The sequence below is a fragment of the Pimephales promelas genome, chromosome 23 (assembly GCF_988280905.1).
Source record: "Pimephales promelas chromosome 23, fPimPro1.hap1.1, whole genome shotgun sequence".
Lineage (NCBI taxonomy): Eukaryota > Metazoa > Chordata > Actinopteri > Cypriniformes > Leuciscidae > Pimephales > Pimephales promelas.
In genome coordinates, this window is record NC_142791.1 from 1,124,095 (window position 1) to 1,145,170 (window position 21,076).

At 37.3% G+C, this 21,076-nt stretch overlaps 1 protein-coding gene across 2 annotated transcripts in view; it reads right to left on the reverse strand.

The window, feature by feature from the left end:
- Window positions 1-21,076, reverse strand: part of msi2a (musashi RNA-binding protein 2a) — a 225,030-nt gene that overhangs the window by 78,711 nt on the left and 125,243 nt on the right. For both annotated transcript variants that reach the window (XM_039675722.2, XM_039675723.2), the window contains exon 8: window positions 2,187-2,269. In XM_039675722.2, the coding sequence (XP_039531656.2) occupies window positions 2,187-2,269 (83 nt within the window). The remainder of the gene's footprint in view (window positions 1-2,186; window positions 2,270-21,076) is intronic.

Below are 21,076 nucleotides of genomic sequence, written 5' to 3' on the forward strand. Positions count from 1 at the left end.
GTAAAACTCTGCATAGAGAGTATGAGAATACTGGATATTTAGCATTTAAAACAAACATTTGAAGCCATGAAATTTGCACACTTTGACAAATCAAGTAACAATGCAATCGACTATGCAATGCAAACTCCCGCTTCCCTCGCTCTGAAGTCTATGGGTTTTTTGAATGTGTTTTTGCTAAATCGCCTGAAATAAGGTCTGTGGTGAACAAAGCCTCTAAATATTTTCACGTTTTGATCTATGACATAAAACGCACAGTTATAACCTGCTGGTGGTTTTTACACTTCATATAGGCTTCAAAATGTATACATTTTGGATTAACTTGTAAAGATTATTATCTCGATTAGACAAAATTCTTTGTTGAACACAGATCTTATTTTTTTATAACTACGGGGAAAATGCATAGCTTTTCGATCGAGGGAACCCATGCGCCGCTAACGTCCGAGAGCACTCAATAACGTCCACTATGTCCCCTTGAATAATGCCCAATATGAGGGTATATAGGGGGCCGATTTCAGATTCAGCCCGGGTCTTTTCCCACCTGATTACAAGAAGAAACATTTATTTGCAAGCTGAAAGTTAACATTGGCACGCCAGTCCCGTGTGCTGCCCAATAATGGAGGGCCTGTGGGGTGATAATCCTTATTTAATGAACTCGACGTGTGCGTTTCAATCAGATCCCTCGCTCGAGAATCAGTATATCGTACACACGATTTCATGCAACCCTGGCTGGCTCATTGATTTGTTGTATGATGTCACAACTGGTATTTATGAACAGCAGAACTGATCTCTTTCTGACATTTTATGTTTTTTTTTAACATGTACATTCTGGTTCATACTGTAATTTGCACGTTACATACGGTATGCCTGCAACATTTCAGTCGTAAAAAAAACATATAGATTGCAGATCTAGATTGTGTTCACTACCTGTGTAGCGATGTATGTTCATAATTTAACACACATTTAATCACATGTTCGTGATTTGTTTCACACTTCAGAAATTATGTAATGGTGAGCTCTGTTGGGTCCTGATTTTCTTGGTGCCTTTTGGGACTTTTTAGTAGAGCCAGACCGATATATCGGCAGAACAATATTAGGCATTTTCGAAACTATCGGTATGGGCAGTTATAATGGCCGATAAATGAATATTTAAAAAATAAAATAAAAACGGACGAACCATGTCACGAGTGTTGGAGTTGTATAGTTTGTCCACCAGAGGGCACTCTACACTCGTTGAGTTGGTCACGATACATACATTGCTTGAATAACAATTAAAAGATCATCCCCATCAGTTCTCTCAACTCAAATAAGCAGAACAAAATTTGTGACTAATCATCTTCAGTTTAAAAAAATAAATAAATAAATAAAATATCGGCCGATATATCGGAATATCGGATTTTAAAACCCAAAAATATTTGTATCGGTATCGGCCTTCAAAATCCTTTATCGGTCGGGCTCTACTTTTTAGTGAGTGATTTCAGTGCACTTGAAGAATTTTGCGATTAAGGCAGCCTTTAAAGGGATAGTTCACTTTGAAATACATTTTTGGTATGTATGTTACCTCTTGTAACCACAGCAACACATCCAAGTGATCTGAGGGTAAGGACGCTTCGGCTGTACGTGGTTACAAGAGGTAAAAACGATATAAATACCGTTCGTTTTCTCACACAAACCGCTCGTTTCGTGTGTCTTAGGCCATCAATGTGTACTTACATTTACGAGTCATTAAATCATGTTTAATTTGGACTTCTCTGTGCATGCTCTTTGAAGTGGTGACCATAGACCTCCATTATATGACTGAACGGTTTGACCTACAAATATCAAAATTGAAACTACTGCGGAAACAAACCTTGTATGCATTTGAGGTAAGATAAAACATACCAAACATTAATTTCAAAGTGAACTATCCCTTTAAAACGGCCAATTCCCTGATCAGTGCCCTGACTAGTGAACTAGGGAGCGGATTGAGACACGAACATCGGTAATGATTCAAGCATTTCTATATGAAGGGAAGAGGGGAAAGTTTCTGACTCTTGTTGACGGATCAAAATGTTTTTCACACACACAATTTCACGCTTTCTGGCCACCGCCCAACACTGTTTACACACTCACCGCATGCTGTTAAATGGGAAATAAAATATTAATCCCACAATCACCTTCAGAAATTGAAAACGTGTAGAGACACTTACCATTTTATTATTGATTTCGTGAAAATGAATTTCACAGACTTTCTCTACAATGTCTTCATTCTCGAAAGTTACGAAGCCAAAGCCTGTGAAGAGAGACAGAAACAGAGGAAGAGTCAGTCGTGCGGCTTTTGAACTCGAGCGAGCGTGGGGAGTTCAGATCTGAACGGACATTGTCTTCTTAAAAGCCGAGCGCTGATGAAATCTCTCTCGACCGGGCGGACGAGGGGGGAAATCGGACAGCAGGAAAGCACAAAGACTCTTAATGAGATTCATGGAGCCACATCTGAATTTCATTAAATGCGTTCTGCGGTGCCTTCATTGAAATTTCACCGTATAACAAGCTCCCGTTTTAATGTAAATGCGGGGCTGGAGATCCCTGAATCCATCTCTGACCGTGGGATTGTCTTTTTTTTCTTTTTTTCATATTTATGAAATAAGAAGTTTAACCCGTTCAGATGATCCGGGCTTAACAAGGATCTGTCTGTGCTTTCATTATAATGAGAGAAAGAGAAACGCTTTTCTCTGCCGCTCACGAGGGAAAATTATTTTCTATTCCTGGGTGTTAAGAGGAGGCCAACGGTGAAAACACAAAGGAAAACAAGCCGGAGAGGAGGATAAACACTTTACTCACTGTTTGTTTATAAAGACAGGATGCTCTTTCAGTCGCACGACACACACACACACACACCATTCTGATCATTTCACAAGAGCCGTGTGCTGAGAAGTGGAGGATTGGCATGAAGTGTGTTCTTAGTCAGACCTTTAATGAATCAAGTGCTTTCTTCATACTGTACATATTCACACCCATACAACTGTGATACGTTATTGTGCTATCAAATATGATATTTCTAAAACATGGGGTGAAAAAAGATCATTTGTCAACCGTTTGTCCAAGAGAGAATATAAGAAATATATAAGAAGTCATATTTCAAAGGCTGTCCTGACCCTAAATCTTATCTCCACCTTTTAAAAGATGACCTATGTAGGGCTATTCTCTCCTCCAGTGGTCAGATGGGCGTCAAAATAAAAGCATGGGGTCAAAGGTCAAGCACAGTAGACCGTAGCAGCACGTGGAACACTCCAGAGATGTGAGATAACAGACCTTACGAGACGATCAAAAACACACACCACTAGGAAAGAGAGATATGCAGTGTGACAAAACACAACACAAGGAAACACTCTCCTAACACAGGACTTTGATGATTCGGAAATGGCCTGAAATGGTCTATTTTTATATGCAAAGGTGTTAGCCAATCACAGCAGGGCTCATTTGCATACAGAAGCTACGATGAAAAGGATCACTTGAGACTGTGTTGGTTGCACTGCAGTATGCAACTTTAAAGGAGTAGTGCTGATAATTTACTCACCCCCATGTCATCCAAGATGTTCACGTCTTTCTTTCCTCAGTCGAAAAGAAATTAAGGTTTTTGATGAAAACATTCCAGGATTTTTCTCCATATAATAGACTTCAATGGGAACCAAATGAGAGTTTCAGTGCAAACTGTTCAAAGGGCTTTAAACGATCGACTTATTATGCGAAACGATCATTTATTATTCCAAAAATGTAACTTTTCTAAGGACAAATGCTAGCCTTGCTCTATTCTGTGAGGCGCGTTTGTAACGTCTCGTAATACGTAATTACGTTCAAAAGGTCACGGGCGGCGTAGCCGTAAGTACAGAGTCAGTGTTTACAAGTTGAACGCATAGGTTGAACGTGCAAACTAACTCAAACGCCGTTTACAAAAAAAGGAATTAAAAGGTAAAACAACGATGTCAGACGCTTTTGATTCTGTACTTCCGGCTACGCCGCCCGTGACCTTTTGAACGTAATTACGTATTACGTGACGTTACAAACACGCCTCATAGAATAGAGCAAGGCTAGCATTTGTCCTTAGAAAAGTTACATTTTTGGAATAATAAACGATCGTTTCGCATGATAAGACCCTTATTCATCGTCTGGTGTCGTTTAAAGCTGCATCTGAAACTGTTATTAACTGTCTTTTGGACCTTGAACCGTTTGGTTCCCATTGAAGTCCATTATATGGAGAAAATCCTGGAATGTTTTCATCAAAAACCTTAATTTCTTTTCGACTGAAGAAAGAAAGACACGGACATCTTGGATGACATGGGGGCGAGTAAATTATCAGCAAAAGTTTTCAAAAGTGAACCACTCCTTTAAAGGAAGCGGATCCCACACACACACACACACACACACCACTGCTCATTTGCATAAAGTTGAACTTTCGCTCATGTCGCTGCTTAACGCTCACGGCAACACTTTATGTGATGGGAATGATCTAAATACTTTGATTCGTTAATCTCGATAGCTGTGACAGTAAAAACGTATAATAGCTGTAGTAAAAGTATTCGAGAGTTGGCATGTCAGCCAATCACAGCAGTGGGAGGGGTCACTGAATCCCACGCAGACACGCCCCTTCAAACCAGGCTAGAAAAAATGCCTTTTATTCCTAAATTATGACTATTTTTGATCTAAAAAACATACTAACATTATAAAATAAGCCCATGTCGGGCGACACTTTAAATCAGCAACTCTTATAGAAAATTACAAATGACGTTAGGTTTCTACAAATTGCTTTCAGTATGAACATCCATCTCTGTTCGTTGTCTGCTCTAGTAGAGGGTCTGTTTGCTAATATTGAGAGCAGTAGTGTGTGTGTGTGTGTGTGTTGCCTGGAGGGTGATCTTAAAAACGAACATGATGAGACTGCTGACAAATCAGCCATCAGGAGCCATTTGTCTCTGCAGATTTCAGACGAAGAAACACACACACACACACCTGTGTGAGAACTCTTACGTCACCGTGTGACCACGACACACTAAATCTGGACCAGCTACCGGGCTTCATGCATCATGCTATTCCATCCGGAGTCTGAAGGGGGCAGTGCTGTGATGACGGAGGACAGTCTGACCTCTGTGTTAACAAAACACCCACTCACTTTCACACGCTCACAATCATGTGAACACACACACACACACACAACGCAGAGTCTCGTCCAAGTCTCAGCACACCCTGAATAGCCAACACTTTAGAGAGGAAACATATGCTCGTCTCGGCCGAGTGTGGCGCGTGCGGTGTTCCCTGGTGTGGAGAACACAGAGCTTCATTCGCTCAGACAGATGTGAGAGCATCTGAAGAACAATTGGGGATGATGTCTGTGTTTTACTTAATGATGATGCAAACTCATCCTGCTATGGGACCAAACAAGACACGAGTCTCTAGTGTCAAACATGTGGAGACTAGTCTCAGCTTCACATTTGGATCGTCTGACACACGATGAGCACATAAAACAACTCAACTCAAAAATCAGCTCGACAAAGCAAGTAAACAGGACATGGCTAAACTAAATTCTCCTTTGGTTTTGGAGAAATATTTACGACTACATGCATTTTCCAATTATGTGTTTGCTGTGGTTTATAGGGATGCATGATATATAACTTTATTTTTCGAAACATATTGTATTGGTTCATAATGGATATATATTGGCCGATATCAGATCAGAATATTGAACATGCACATTTCAGAGATATTTAAGTATTATTTACATATAATATCTATTTTATAGTTTGTCATTGTTACATGCCTTTACAAAATGCATTTTCCAATTATGTGTTTGCTGTGGTTTATAGGGATGCATGATATATAACTTTATGATTATCGGATATTTTTCTAAACATATTGTATTGGTCCATAATGGATATATATTGGCCAATATCAGATCAGAATATTGTAAATCCTCATTTCAGAGATATTTTAGTATTATTTATATACAGTACTGTTAAATTTATAGGGCTGTGCAAAAATTAACTGCGATTAATTGCATCCAAAATAAAAGTCTGTGTTTACATAATATATTTGTGTGTGCTGTATATAATTATTTTGTATATATAAATACACACACATGCATGTATATATTTAAGAAAATGTGTTATTCATATATAACATATTTATATTTATATGATATAGATTATGTATTTATTTATATATATATATATATATATATATATATATATATATATATATATATACAGAATTTAAGCGCAAATAATTCTTAAATATATACATGCATGCATAGGTATTTATATATACGAAATAATTATATACAGCACACACAAATATATTATGTAAACACAGACTTTTATTTTGGATGCGATTAATCGCAATTAATTTTTGCACAGCCCTAAATATTTATTAATATTTTATAGTTTGTCATTGTTACATGCCTTTAGAAAATGCATTTTCCAGTTTATAGGGATGCATGATATATAACTTTATTTTTCGAAACATATTGTATTGGTCCATAATGGATATACGTATATTGGCAAATATCAAGATCAGAATATTGTACATCCTCATTTCAGAGATATTTTAGTATTATTTACATACAGTACTGTTATAATATCTATTAATATTTTATAGTTTGTCATTGTTACATGCCTTTAAAAAATGTCAAAATTAATATTTTTTCATACTGTATACATTTTTTGGGTAACACTTTACAATAAGGTCCAAACTACATTAGTTAACATTAACTAAGAATGAATAATACTTCTTCAGCCTTTGTTAATGTTAATTTTAACATTTACTAATACTTCATTAAAATCTTGTTAACATTAGTTAATGCACTGTGAACTAACATGAACAACAATGAACAGCTAGATTTGTATTAACTAATGTTAATAAAGATTAACAAGTACAGTAACAAATGTATTGCTCATGGTTAGTTCATGTTAGTTAATGCATAAACTAATGTTTAGTAAATGAACCTTATTGTAAAGTGTTACCAACTTTTGTGACAAATTTTGATTGAATTTACCAGTGGTTTACATAAATAATGAATTTATCAGAAGGCTTAACTGCAATAATTTCATCTCGGCCCGTGTTCAGTTTGGTTAAAGTAGCTCTCGTTACAGGACGAAGGATGCTAATGATTTCTCCACATGCAGTGTAACATTAGACGGCTCGTCCTGTGTGTGTAATGGATCTCCACACCGGTGATTATTAGATTTCTCTGCGCCTCATCTGACCGTACTTACACCTGTGTGTTTTTGCTTTCGTCACTGATGTGTTTTAGCAGCACTGGCCAAAGTATGTGCGTTTCTGAAAATGTTCTTGGGGGGCTATTTAGCATTTAGCTCAATTTAAAGACCCCAGATGAGGAAGAGCGGGAAGAAAGTCAGCGTGTTCAAATGGAGCCTGACAGCGCATGAACTTTCTCTCCGCCTCATCTCATGTGAGCAAATGATGGTCTTCTGGAAGTTTCTCTCTTTAAATACGTCGAACCGCCGCCAGCACAATCTGCTTTTATGCAAAGATCACTTAATGTCTCATTGATTTCGCATTTTAATGGATTTAGCGCTGCGTGGTGAGGAGGAAACCTGCTAACCCGAGAGCGAGTGTGAGGTGCATGTTAGTCAGAGCGGCGTCAGCAAACGGCGGACACTGAGTGCTGGAGTCAAAGCAGATTGCCGAAGGTGAAGAGAAAGTTGCAAAGAGAAAGAGAGAGAGGTGTTGATTGTCCTTAGAGCCGCAGGGACGCTGTTTGTCTTAATAAGCGTGGATAGCTGGCGCTTTAGCCATCTGCTGTGCTGAAAAGGCTCTGGGGAGAAGTCGTGGAGGTCACACTGCAGGACTGAGGGGTCAACAACACTGAGGACAGAGCAGATCTGGTGTTAGGTTTCGTTTTAAACCACACACACTAATGCAGGAGGACATTTGAGACATTCTCTGACAGAGCCAGACTTAAAGGGTTAGTTCACCCGAACATGAAAATTCTGTCCCTCATGTTGTTCCAACCCCGTAAGACCTTCGTTCATCTTCGCAACACAAATAAGGTTATTTAAGATATTAAAATCGCTCCTGCATACTAGTCCATAGGCTTCTTGAGGGAATGACTCGAAAAGTCATTAAAGACATCGTTAAAATAGTCCAAGTGACTACAGGGGCTCAATCTTAACTTTATCAAACGACGAAACAAACAAAAATAACGACTTTATTTCAACTATTCACTTCCTTCTCCATGGGCCTGTAGTCAGTTAACGTAGTGTGATTGCGTAGAGCTACGTCAGACGTAGGCTCACTATTGGCCGACGCTGGTCATGTGTGTGATGCGTGTGACGTACAATAACAGAAGCTTACGCTATTAAACTAGTAATCTGACTCGAGCAGAGGGAGAAATAAACCAATAGTTGAAATAAAGTCGTTATTTTTGTTGTTTTTTGCGTGTTCTCGTCGTTTGATAAAGTTAAGATTGAGCCCCTGTAGTCACTTGGACTATTTTAACGATGTCTTTAATGACTTTTCGAGTCATTCCCTCAAGAAGCCTATGGACTAGTATGCAGGAGCGATCTTAATATCTTAAATATCTTAATTTGTGTTGCGAAGATGAACGAAGGTCTTACGGGGTTGGAACAACATGAGGGTGAGTAAATACTGACAGAATTTTCATTTTTGGGTGAATTAACCCTTTAAAGCATGGTCCACTTTGCAGCTCATGACATGTCAAATGAAAGACTGCAGTTATGGTGGTCATGCGTCCCGCAAATTGAGACCGTGTCACGCATAATCAATGCTTGCTCAAAAAAAAAAAGAAAAAAAAGTTGTTGGCTCTATATCCTCGAGACCCAGGCAGCCAAACGAACATTGCTTGACAGTTCAGCACACTACTGTTGCCACCAGTGCTGTGCCTGAACGCGTTCAATGAACGATAGTTGATGAACTTATTTCAACATATTTTGGCGAACGTGAACTGAACGTAGTGTATTACTGCCTGATCAACGTTACTGTGAACACGTTCATTCTGGTGTCTGTGAACGCTCTCAGTTTAACTTTATATCTCACAATTCTGACTTTATATCTCGCAATTCTGACTTTATATCTCCCAATTCTGACTTAATATCTCCCAATTCTGACTTTATAACTCGCAATTCTGACTTTATATAACCCAATTCTGACTTTATAACTCGCAATTCTGACTATATCTCGCAATTCTGACTTTATATCTCAAAATTCTGACTTTATATCTCAAAATTCTGACTTTATATCTCGCAATTCTGACTTTATATCTCGCAATTCTGACTTTATATCTCAAAATTCTGACTATATTTCGCAATTCTGACTTTATATCTCACAATTGCAACTTTATATCTCGCAATTCTGACTTTATATCTTGAAATTCTGACTTTATATCTCAAAATTCTGACTTTATATTTCGCAATTCTGACTTTATATCTTGAAATTCTGACTTTGTATCTCAAAATTCTGACTTTATATTTCGCAATTCTGACTTTATATCTCACAATTGCAACTTTATATCTCACAATTGCAACTTTATAACTCACAATTACAACTTTATATCTCGCAATTCTGACTTTATATCTCGCAATTCTGACTTTATATCTCGCAATTCTGACTTTACATCACGCAATTGTGAGAAATAAAGTCAGAATTGTGAGATAAAAAGTCGCAATTACCTTTTTTACTTTCATTCTGTGGCGGAAACAAGCTTCCATAGTAAAGACATGTTGTGATGTAATGGTGTTTTCTGGAAGAGACTAACTATACTAAAGTATTTTTATCAGCTGAACGGCAGAATACAAATGTTTTTATTAAGTTATATAGACATTATATAACAGTTTCAGGTTATGTTTTAGCGTTGGTAACATGTCCCACATTGTCCCACACAAACGTAGTAATCGTCCCACATTTGGTTTGTTTGATGGTAGTCACCCTAATTCAGTTCCGTTGTAAAGATTATAAAAACAATTATTTCAGAAATAATTCAGAGTTCAGAAATAGCGAAGACCTGTGAAGTAAGACGCTGCTAAACATCACCTATAACACCGTCAATCTAACACAGAACACAGTCCATACAATACTTGAGGAAATAACTAAGACAATACACTGAGAGAACATCAGAGGAGGAGGAGGAGGAGGAAACAGCAGCAGACATGAATTAATAACGCGCCGGCAGACAGCTCCATTCAGAACAAAACGCTGACGTAACAGAGTTTAGCCCGAGGATGTCGAAAGAGACCAATTACAACGAGAAAGAGAGTCAGATGATTTATCAGTGCTGTTACTTTAGCGTGTAACGACTGTTTCATTAATAAAAACAAAAGCGCAAATCAAAGCAACGGGGCTCAGATAAATCCCTGCGATGTTTTCCGAGAAATCCTCAGCAATGAGCTCCTCTAACCCCTCGCAGACGAGAGTATTAACTGTGCTTTTGGCCGTCGGCTCCATTGACTTCATCAACATCAGACCTGTGGCCTCTACAGCCAATTAAAAGGGAGAAAGAGAGAGAGAAAGAGAGAGAGGGGTGTTTTTTCACCTGAAAACCCTCCAGTGAATCCTAGCTTTTAAAAAAAGAGGATAGCTGAGATCAGAACATAAATAATGGCTTTTACTCCCCATTTGGTAACACTTTATTTGAAGGGGTGTGCATAAGACTGACATGACACTGTCATAAACATGACATAACACCTGTCATGAACATGAAGGAGTCTTTATGAATGTTTCATTCGATAAATTGACACTTTTAATGCAAAGTTGACATTGTTTAAAATGTCTTTGTTATGACAACTTGACATTAACCAAGAAATCATAACTAGTCCAACGTGTTCCACTTTACTTTAGGTAAAGGGAAATATTAATGACACTGTTGTTAAAGCATTTGACAGAGTAATAACCCTTAATGACATCTTTATAACTAGTACAATGTGTTCCACTTTACTTGAGGACAAGTAAAATATTCATGTCACAGTTATAATGGTGACATGACAACCAAAGTCAAAACCAACCATAACATATGACAGGGTAAGCTAAATAACTTCTTTAAGTTTGATAATTAGACCTGTTATGTCATATTTGTGACTGGTTATGATTTCTTGGTTAATGTCAAGTTGCCATAACAAAGACATTTTAAGCAATGCCAACTTTGCATTAAAAGTGTCATAATTTACCGAATGACACTTAATGACAACAGTCTTAAACATTCATAGAGACTCCTTCATGTTTATGACAGTGTCATGTCAGTCTTATGCACACCCCTTCAAATAAAGTGTCACCCTACATTTACTCAAAACACACACGTGAACATCGTCCTGCTTCACACTGATGCCTGCTCAAATCTTGCTGCTTTTATTTACTGTATGCCACTGGTTTCAGGAAATATGCTTGCAAATTCTCTGTAAATTTAATGATTATTTCAGTTAATCTCGGATTGTTAATCTCAATGTATTTCATGCCTTCCACGTGAGTTTAGAAACTGAGACCGTATTATGGAGTCTAAACACGGACCAAAAATCACGCAAACCACGCTCAGGACTGTGAAAAGCACCAAGTACGAAAACATGGAGTTCGGTTCACTTTACAATGTGCAGTGTGAACACACAGCAATGCGGTTTCACTTTATTTTTACATTCATGTATTTAAATATTGAAATAAACTGTATAAAGAAATGATGACACACGGGAGAGGAAATGAGACACTTGTTCTACTTCTATGGAGATGACAGAATGAGGAAAATATTAAAAACACTCTCAAAGGTCTTCCTTCAGAGCTCTGTGAAAATGAAGGCTTAGGGGTTTAACCAGGCCATCTTTGCAATAGCATGTAAAAGTTATGAAATTTAGAGATATAATGCTAGTGTATATGAATGGATGTAGCCCAAGGCTGAGAGTAGATTAGACTAAAACTAATGGGTTTTTTTTTTTTTTTTTGAAAACACAATTAATCTAACAGAATTTGTTGTTATATGCCTCCAAAATGATGTAGTTGTCAAGATACCCAAGATGTTTTTTTTACACAAAAAGGCGCACTTTCAAAGCTTATGCATTAAGATGTTGGTTTATTTTCATCCAGATAACATTTTAGTCCACTTGAAGGGTTCTGAGATTGATTATTGTTAATAGATTTCAAGTAAAGCTTGTGTACAGCATATTACTGCTTTTTATATACAGTATGGTAGTCTAGCATTATTGTTTTTAGCTTAAAAAAAGTGAAGCCTATTTAGCCTAAAAGTGAATCAAACACAGTCCTGTACAACAGTTCATCATCCAATAGACCAGCACAGGTTAAGCAATATTAAGACTGTCAGTAAAAAAAAAAAAAAAAAAAAAAAATTAATCTGTTCTGAAAATCATGGTTTGATATTTGATTTTAATTTTTTTATTTTTTTACAAAAATAAATTCAAGTGCTTTAAAATGTGTGCATGCTTTCCGTGAATAGGCTTTGAATCAGTTTGGTAAGAGCGCATCTTTCTGTGGCCATAAATGTAAAAGCAACATGCAAATGTGCGTCTGTTCTGCAGGTGAGGCGCCTCACAGAATGCTGGGAAACTATTTTGTATGTGTCTCAATGTAGGTCAGCTAACAGCACAGACCATCCATTCCTGTGTCCTACTTCCAGACACAGTCCTACCCCTCATTTGAGTTCCCTTCCCAAGAGCACAAGTATGAGGAAAAACGAAGAGAAAATATAAATACAAAAACCTATCAGAAATAATACCTAAAGCTAAATTTACTAATGGTTTAGAGATCATCTATCCATTAATAAATGGAGAATCCACTAATAAAAGCAAATGTTTAAAAGTAGAAAGTGATGTTCTGTAAAATGTGAAACGCTCTACTACGATATGCTCAGAGCAAACGTGTGTTTAGGAAAATGCCATTTTCCCTGCATGCTGCATGACGTCCCTTTGATATTCAAACTCCAATTCCACAAGATTGACTCCAAACCCCCTGCCGCAGCGTCCCAGACCCCACACACTCCCCATCTGACACCGCCGCTCCTCCACAACACAAAGACGAAGATGGGCATCATTAAAGGAGCGTGGAATGGTCGGGCTCCTCGCCAAATGCACATTCACAGTTCTGATGAGGTTCTTTTGGGCTGGAGTCTCTCATGAATGCACAGCTTTTATGAAGGTTGCCGGCGGATACAGATATCCAACATGTTTATTCATCTGAGATGAGAGGATGGTTTAAATAGAACACAATATGCAATAAATTAACACTTGAATAAAATGGAGATGATGAACAGAATGAGGATTGACTCCGGATTAGAGAAACAGACCATTTGGGGATAGTTCAGGATATTGTATAGTGAGAAGAGAAGAGAAGAGATACGATGAGAAGAGATGAGATGAAAAGAGATGAGAAAAGATGAGATGATATAAGAGATGAGATGAGAAGAAATGAGATGAGATGAGAAGAGATACGAATATATGAGAAGAGATGAGATGAGAAGAGATGAGATGAGAAGAAATGAGATGAGATGAGATGAGAAGAGATATGAATATATGAGAAGAGATGAGATGAGATGAGAAGAGATGAGATGAGAAGAGATGAGAAAAGATGAGATGAGAAGAGATGAGATGAGAAGAGATGATATGAGAAGAGATGAGAAAAGATGAGATACGATGAGATGATATGAGAAGAGATGAGAAAAGATGAGATGAGATACGATGAGATGAGATGAGATTAGAAGAGATGAGAAAATATGAGATGAGATGAGAAGAGATGAGAAAAGATGAGATATGATGATAAGAGAAAAGATGAGATGAGATGAGAAGAGATGAGAAAAGATGAAATGAGATACGATGATATGAGAAAAGATGATATGAGATGAAAAAAGAAGAGATGAGAAAAGATGAAAAAAAGATGAGATGAGATACGATGATATGAGATACGATGATATGAGAAGAGAAGAGATGAGATGAGAAGAGATGAGAAAAGATGAGATGAGAAGAGATGAGAAAAGATGAGATGAGATGAGAAAAGATGAGATGAGATGAGAAGAGATGAGAAAAGATGAGATGAGATACGATGATATGAGATGAGATTAGAAGAGATGAGAAAATATGAGATGAGATGAGAAGAGATGAGAAAAGATGAGATATGATGATAAGAGAAAAGATGAGATGAGATGAGAAGAGATGAGAAAAGATGAGATGAGATGAGAAGAGATGAGAAAAGATGAGATGAGATGAGAAGAGATGAGAAAAGATGAGATGAGATACAATGATATGAGATGAGATTAGAAGAGATGAGAAAATATGAGATGAGATGAGAAGAGATGAGAAAAGATGAGATATGATGATAAGAGAAAAGATGAGATGAGATGAGAAGAGATGAGAAAAGATGAGATACGATGATATGAGATGAGATGAGATGAGAAGAGATGAGAAAAGATGAGAAGAGATGAGAAAAGATGAGATGAGATACGATGATATGAGAAGAGATGAGATGAGATGAGATGAGAAGAGATGACAAGAGGGGACAAGATCATGAGAAGAGACAATAGAAAAGAAAAAGGAAACGAGAATGATCAGAGAGAATAGGCGACAACAGGAAAGAAGAAGTAAACGAGAGGAGACTGATGAAAAAAACACAGTGGAGAAAAGAGCCGAGAAAAGGCGGAGAGAATGAGAGCAGGGGTGAAGAGATGAGAATAAGAAGAGAGGAGTGGAGAAAATAAAGGAGAGCAGTTTTTCCATCTGTGCGTTCAGTCTTTCTGTAATTGCATTAGAATTTCAATGGAGCAGTTCTCCAGACCATCAGACAGCGCTGAACATTTAAAGTGAATCGCACGCGAGCGCAACATAAAGTAGCATTGATTAAACTTAATTAGGCTTTTGGTGGGCACTCAGACTACACTGCGGCGTGTGTGTGTGTGTGTGTGTCGCCGCTTTTAAAAGGCACACAATGGATCAGTTCATCTGTAATGAAGAATATCGGCGCTGGCACTCGTGTTTGTTCGGGGGAGACGCCGAGATGAACCTCTGAAAACTGATATTATTTAAGATTCGTTGGTTTACATGAGTCGGACTAATCTTAGACAATACCGAGCTGAGGAATTAGAAATATTTCGGATGCCACTGCTTGTTTGAATTCGCAGCTCACTGGGTTGGTTCAGATCCCCGGTGGAGTGTAATTGCTATAATTCGTTGGATTAATCAAAAACGCGGAGCTCTGGAATTGGGAGAGCGTCTGGGACGCGGCCAGGAGGAGTTAGCTCCGTCGCTCTTACATAAACACTGTTGTCTATTTTATTCATTTAAACCTGCCTCTTCCCATACACAGCGGGATTAGTCAGCACACCACAAGTATACACACATTACGGTTACACACCAAACAGTAAGATGTTTGCTCATCGTCATCATCATCAGGAGTGATGAGCACTCGATGACGTCGCGAGATGTGGAGAGTTTCTGCAGTCTTTTAACAAGCCCATTACTGACAGCCAGAGATGGAAATGTGAGATGACTCGAGTGTCTTCAGCGCCGGTGTGTGTGTGTGGGCTTTAAATGCCAGCTCTGTCAGGCATCACACTCATTCTTCAGTGGAAATAAATCTCTCGTACGTCCATCGGAGATGGTTATGACACTCACAGTAAGAGCGAATAAACACTCCTTTAAGTTAATCAGCGTAAATAGTACTTCTCAATGAGCTAAATACATCCTTTACAATAATCAGGAACAATGAAATGTATTTAATTTCATGAAATGTGAGTGTTTTCTCTTTTTCTTGTTAAAGGAGTAGTTCACTCTTAAAAAAACTTTTGCTGATAATTTACTCACCCCCATGTCACCCAAGATGTCCACGTCTTTCTTTCTTCAGTCGAAAAGAAATTAAGGTTTTTGATGAAAACATTCCAGGATTTTCTCCATATAATGGACTTCAATGGGGACCAAACGGTTCAAGGACCAAATGAGAGTTTCAGTGCAAACTGTTCAAAGGGCTTTAAACGATTCCAGACGATGAATAAGGGTCTTATCAAGCGAAACGATCACTCATTTAATAAATAAATAACAAAGTTTAAGTTTTATAAGCACAAATGCTCGCCTTGCTCTGTTCTGTGTGACTCTCCTGTTCGAACTCGTTTATCAAAATGAACAAATCTTTTTTCATGTCATTTGGTTCATTCAACGAACGAAATGAACGAGTTGACTCTGGAAAACGAGTTCGAACAGGAGAGTCACAAACGTGCATCACAGAACAGAGCAAGGCGAGCATTTGAGCTTATAAAACTCAAATTTTGTTATTTATTTATTAAATGAGCGATCGTTTCGCTTGATAAGACCCTTATTCATCGTCTGAAATCGATTAAAGCTCTTTGAACAGTTTGCAGTATGTACTGAAAGTGTCTTTTGGACCTGGAGCCGTTTGGACCCCATTGAAGTCCATTATATGGAGAAAATCCTGGAATGTTTTCATCAAAAACCTTAATTTATTTTTGACTGAAGAAAGAAAGACATGGACATCTTGGATGACATGGGGGTGAGGAAATTATCAGCAAAAGTTTTTTTTAAAGTGAACTACTCCTTTAGTAATGCTGTTTGATGAATATTATTGACTTTATGTTACTCCAGGTCTCTTATGCTCACCAAAGACGCATTTATTTGATTTTTTCTTTTTTTTAAATAGAGTAAAAACAGCAATATTGTGAAATATTACCATTTAAAATAAAGATTTCTATTTTTCTGTATTTAAAAAAAAAAATTGATGGCAAAAGCTGAATGAACGTTTCAAAAGAACAGCATTTATTTTAAATTAAATTAAAATCTTTTGTAACATTATAACTGTCTACATCGCCACCTTTTCTTTTCATTCGTGTTATTCTGATCATATATCATATTTGTCTGTGATTGGCTACAAACATGTTATAAATAGAAACTCTGGCCTGTAAATCTCTTCTATTTTGTTTTAGTTGTTCTTGTTGCTTTTCTGCAACAGATGAATAAAAATGTATTGGTTTTTATGTTTTATTTCTAGTTTGCGGGAGTCCCACGAATCGTTTTACTCTCCCTCGACCCGAACACACAGATCGAGTGTATTACCGCCCGTGCTCCCTCTTATGACATCATCACCCGGACGGTTACTGTAAAAAAAAAAACACGCTAACTTTGAAGAAACCCCAATAAATGTTATTTTAACGCATTTTAAGACAGACATTTTTAATTTACACATTAATTGGTTGCGGTGGTTAACCTGCAGTTTACACTTTAAGCCTGCGGAGCCGCTGAGATCATAAAACACAGACAAATAATGAAAACAAACAAACAAACCTGCAGGATCCTGTCCTGAGATCAACACACACACACACACACACACACACACACTGCACTCTGAGCTAAATTAAAACCAGGTGAAAACGCTGAACAAGTCCAGAGCGGCAAGCTGCCTCTCAGGTTCAGCAATTAGCACTCAAGAGGGACATTTCTGCTAATTAATTCTGACTGTGTAATTAGTGAGAGAAAACGGGAATTTTTTGAGAGAGAGAGAGAGAGAGAGAGAGAGAGAGAGAGAGAGAGAGAGAGAGAGAGAGAGGTTTGTTTAGTGCTTGTTCTACACATTTATGCAATACAGGCAACAGTCTGATATACAGTAAGAGACAGAAATAGCAAGAGCTGGTTGAAATCTAGCCAAACCATGTAAGATTTCAACTAGATATGTAAATGTTAACAACTATCTGGTGCACTTTTGAACGCAAACTTTTTATTTTTACATCATGTAATGTAATGTATGGGACGAGCAATGTACAGATTTTTGCTCATCCAGAGAAACATGCATCTTGTACTCATTCCTCAACCTAAGCACAGATTATAGTCTTTAGCACAACGGTAACCCCCCCAAAATACTTAATATATAAATATCACAACATTAAAAGCCAAAAAATCTTTCCTATTCTAATATTTCTCGAAAATGTAAAATAACACTTAATTTTACCATTTATCTTCCAATTCAATCCCATATAAGCAACTAGAAATCATCTGCCCAGAATCAGTTAATGCAACAACAACAAAATAATGTAAACTAATATAATGTAGGCCTATATATAAAAATTAAAAATAGAGAGATTGTTGGTAACACTTTACAATTAGTTAACTACATTAGTTAACATGTACAATATGTGAACAATACTTCTTCAGCATTTATTAATCTTAGCTAATATTAATTCCAACATTTACTAATACGTTATTACAATCAAAGGTTGTATTAGTTAACATTAGTTAATGGACTGTGAACTAACATGAACGCACAATGAACAGCTGCATTTGTATTAACTAACATTAACAAAGATTAATAATGCATTGCTCATCATTAGTTCATGTTAGTTAATGCATTTACTAATGTTAACTAATGAACCTTATTGTAAAGTGTTACCAGATTGTTTATACATTAAATGGCCATGCAGTAATGCCCACTACTGTATAATCCAAATTGACATTTATACATCTAATTTGCTTATTTTCAGTTTTTATTAGGAACGTGATAAATGCAAAACCAAACACAATTCAATAAAAGTACAAAAAAAGTACTGAACTGAACAGTAAAGCTATCCTTGGAGACTCCAGAGACGCTAACAGCGTTAACTTTAGGCGTATGAAATCATCCTGATACTCGTGAAACTCGGGCTCCGCCTCTTTTGTTTAAGATGTGCTTGTGTGTAAAAACCCTAATCATCTCCTCTCCTGTTAACGAGGCTCTTCATTAGCCCGACCTGCTGACTTTCTCACACACACACACACACACACACCCTCGTCCCGTTACCATGCCAACCACATGCTGTTGTCACTCTTGGCTCTGGACATCTTTATCAGCTTCAGCAAGAAAGCTTCTGGCACGGAGAGCCCCGCAATTGACGCTTTATCAGACCAATCCCTCGGAGTAAAAATAGAAACAGTGTGTGTGTGTGTGTGTGTGAGAGAGATCTGCATCCATCTCTCTGTCTCATGACATTTACGAAGCACAGAAAAATCTCTCCATGTGTAATGAGCCATCGTGTGACAGAACACACCACACACACACTCACACACGTGTTCATGTTAATGGTGATTTATGCTGTATTTCATAACAGCACATATTGCTCTTGTAAGTGTGTGTGTGTGTGAGCTGCTCAATCAATTTCAAATGCATCTACACAAAGTCTTTCCAATTGTTTGCCTCAAACACTTGATATCAATGTCTGAAATATTTCTATAAGCGTTTTTTGTTCTTGTTTAGAAATAGTAAACTATTTAGACATACTAAAATAACAATATATCGTGCCACGAAATATCGCAATACAAAAATGCAACTATATCATGGATAGTCCCAGCAAAAATAAAAATTACTGTGTGAGAAAAAAATCGAGTTTTAGTGTCAGAACTACATTAAACTACTATATATAATGTTGATTATAATGTATAATAATGCAGTGGGGGAATATTTGTGGTCCTGATAATGCCAAATGTCTGATGTTGCCAGTAAAAAGTGTCCGACATTATTTTAAATATATCTCGCAAGCATATTCGTCTACAATAACTCAGTAATTTGAGCTTCAGAATCATGAATATTATTTTTCTGGTGTCTCTATTGTCATTGCGTTACAAGCACCAATTCATTTAAACCTACAATCTAATATCAAATTTAGCATTTTAATCAACAGTACATTTTTTGTTAACCTTTTACCATTTGTCTTGTAGTATCGCAATAATATCGTATCGTGATATGAGGGTATCGTTAAACCCCTACTAAATTTACAGTTCGAAAATGAACGTCGTGGTTATGTATGGAAGCTTGTTTCCGCCACAGAATGAAAAATAAAAAAGGTAATTGCGACTTTTTATCTTACAATTAGGACTTTTTTCACAATTGCGAGTTTACATCTCGCAATTCTGACTTTATTTCTCAGAATTGAGAGATAAAATGTCAGAATTGCGAGATATAAAGTCAGAATTGGGAAATATAAAGTCACAATTGCGTGTTATAAAGTCCGAATTACGAGATATAATGTCAGACTTGCAAGATATTAAGTTGCAATTGCATGTTATAAAGTCAGAATTGCGAGATATAAAGTCTGAATTGCGAGATAAAGTCAGAATTGTGAGATATAAACTATTCTGAGGTAAAAATGAAAAAAATTTTCCCCTTAGAATTAGCCTGAAAACTCGCCATTGCGACTTTATTTTCCACAATTGTGAGAAAAGATGTCAGAATTTCGACATATAAACTCGCAATTATGTGTTATAAAGTCGATATGAGAAAAAAAGATATTTTTATCTCACAATTCGGTCTTTTTTTCTCACAATTGCGACTTTATTTCTCACAATTCTGACTTCATATCTCGCAATTTTTAGATAAAAAGTCACAATTATTTATTTATTTATTTTTATTCAGTGGCGGAAACAAGCTTCCATAGTTATGACATCAAAATAGCATTTGGAGATTTAAAACAAAAAAACAAAAAACATATGCTATAACATAAAAATCTGTAGATAAATGCTAATAACAGCTGCATTGTGTGCCGTAACATGGCACCTCTGAACTACGCTGGTGCTTTAAGGTTAGACAATCAAAACACGGGTCATTTCAAACACTTCATAAATCAATGAAGACAATTTCACCATCACTGATCACCACAAGAATCAGATCTACAGGTGAGCTGTGCGAGACAGATCTGCTGAAGAGGAGGATGGAGAGGCAGGTCTTCATCCTTCAGTCCATCAAACAGCTCTTGACAGCTCTCTCTGGACAAAGAGAGAGAGAGTGTGTGTGTGTGTGTGTTACACGTGAGCGTGTGTGTCTCTGATAAGGGCCAGTGGGCTGCTTTGTCCTCTGGAGATAAAAGACCTGAAATGAAATCTGAAGACTGAAAGGACGCTGGCCCGCCCCAAGAGCTTAGAGCAGGAGAAGGAGAGAGGAAAAGAGGAAACGGTCTACGAGAGAAAAGAGAGAGGATGCACAAGCATGTGAGAGAAAGGAAATGAAGAATAAAGACAGTCTCAGGTACTTGAGAGTTTCACGGCTTTTCAAAGGTCTATTGAACAGAAGGACCAGAGGCTTCCCGTCGAGTAGATCTGGATTAAACAACCGCTACATGAAT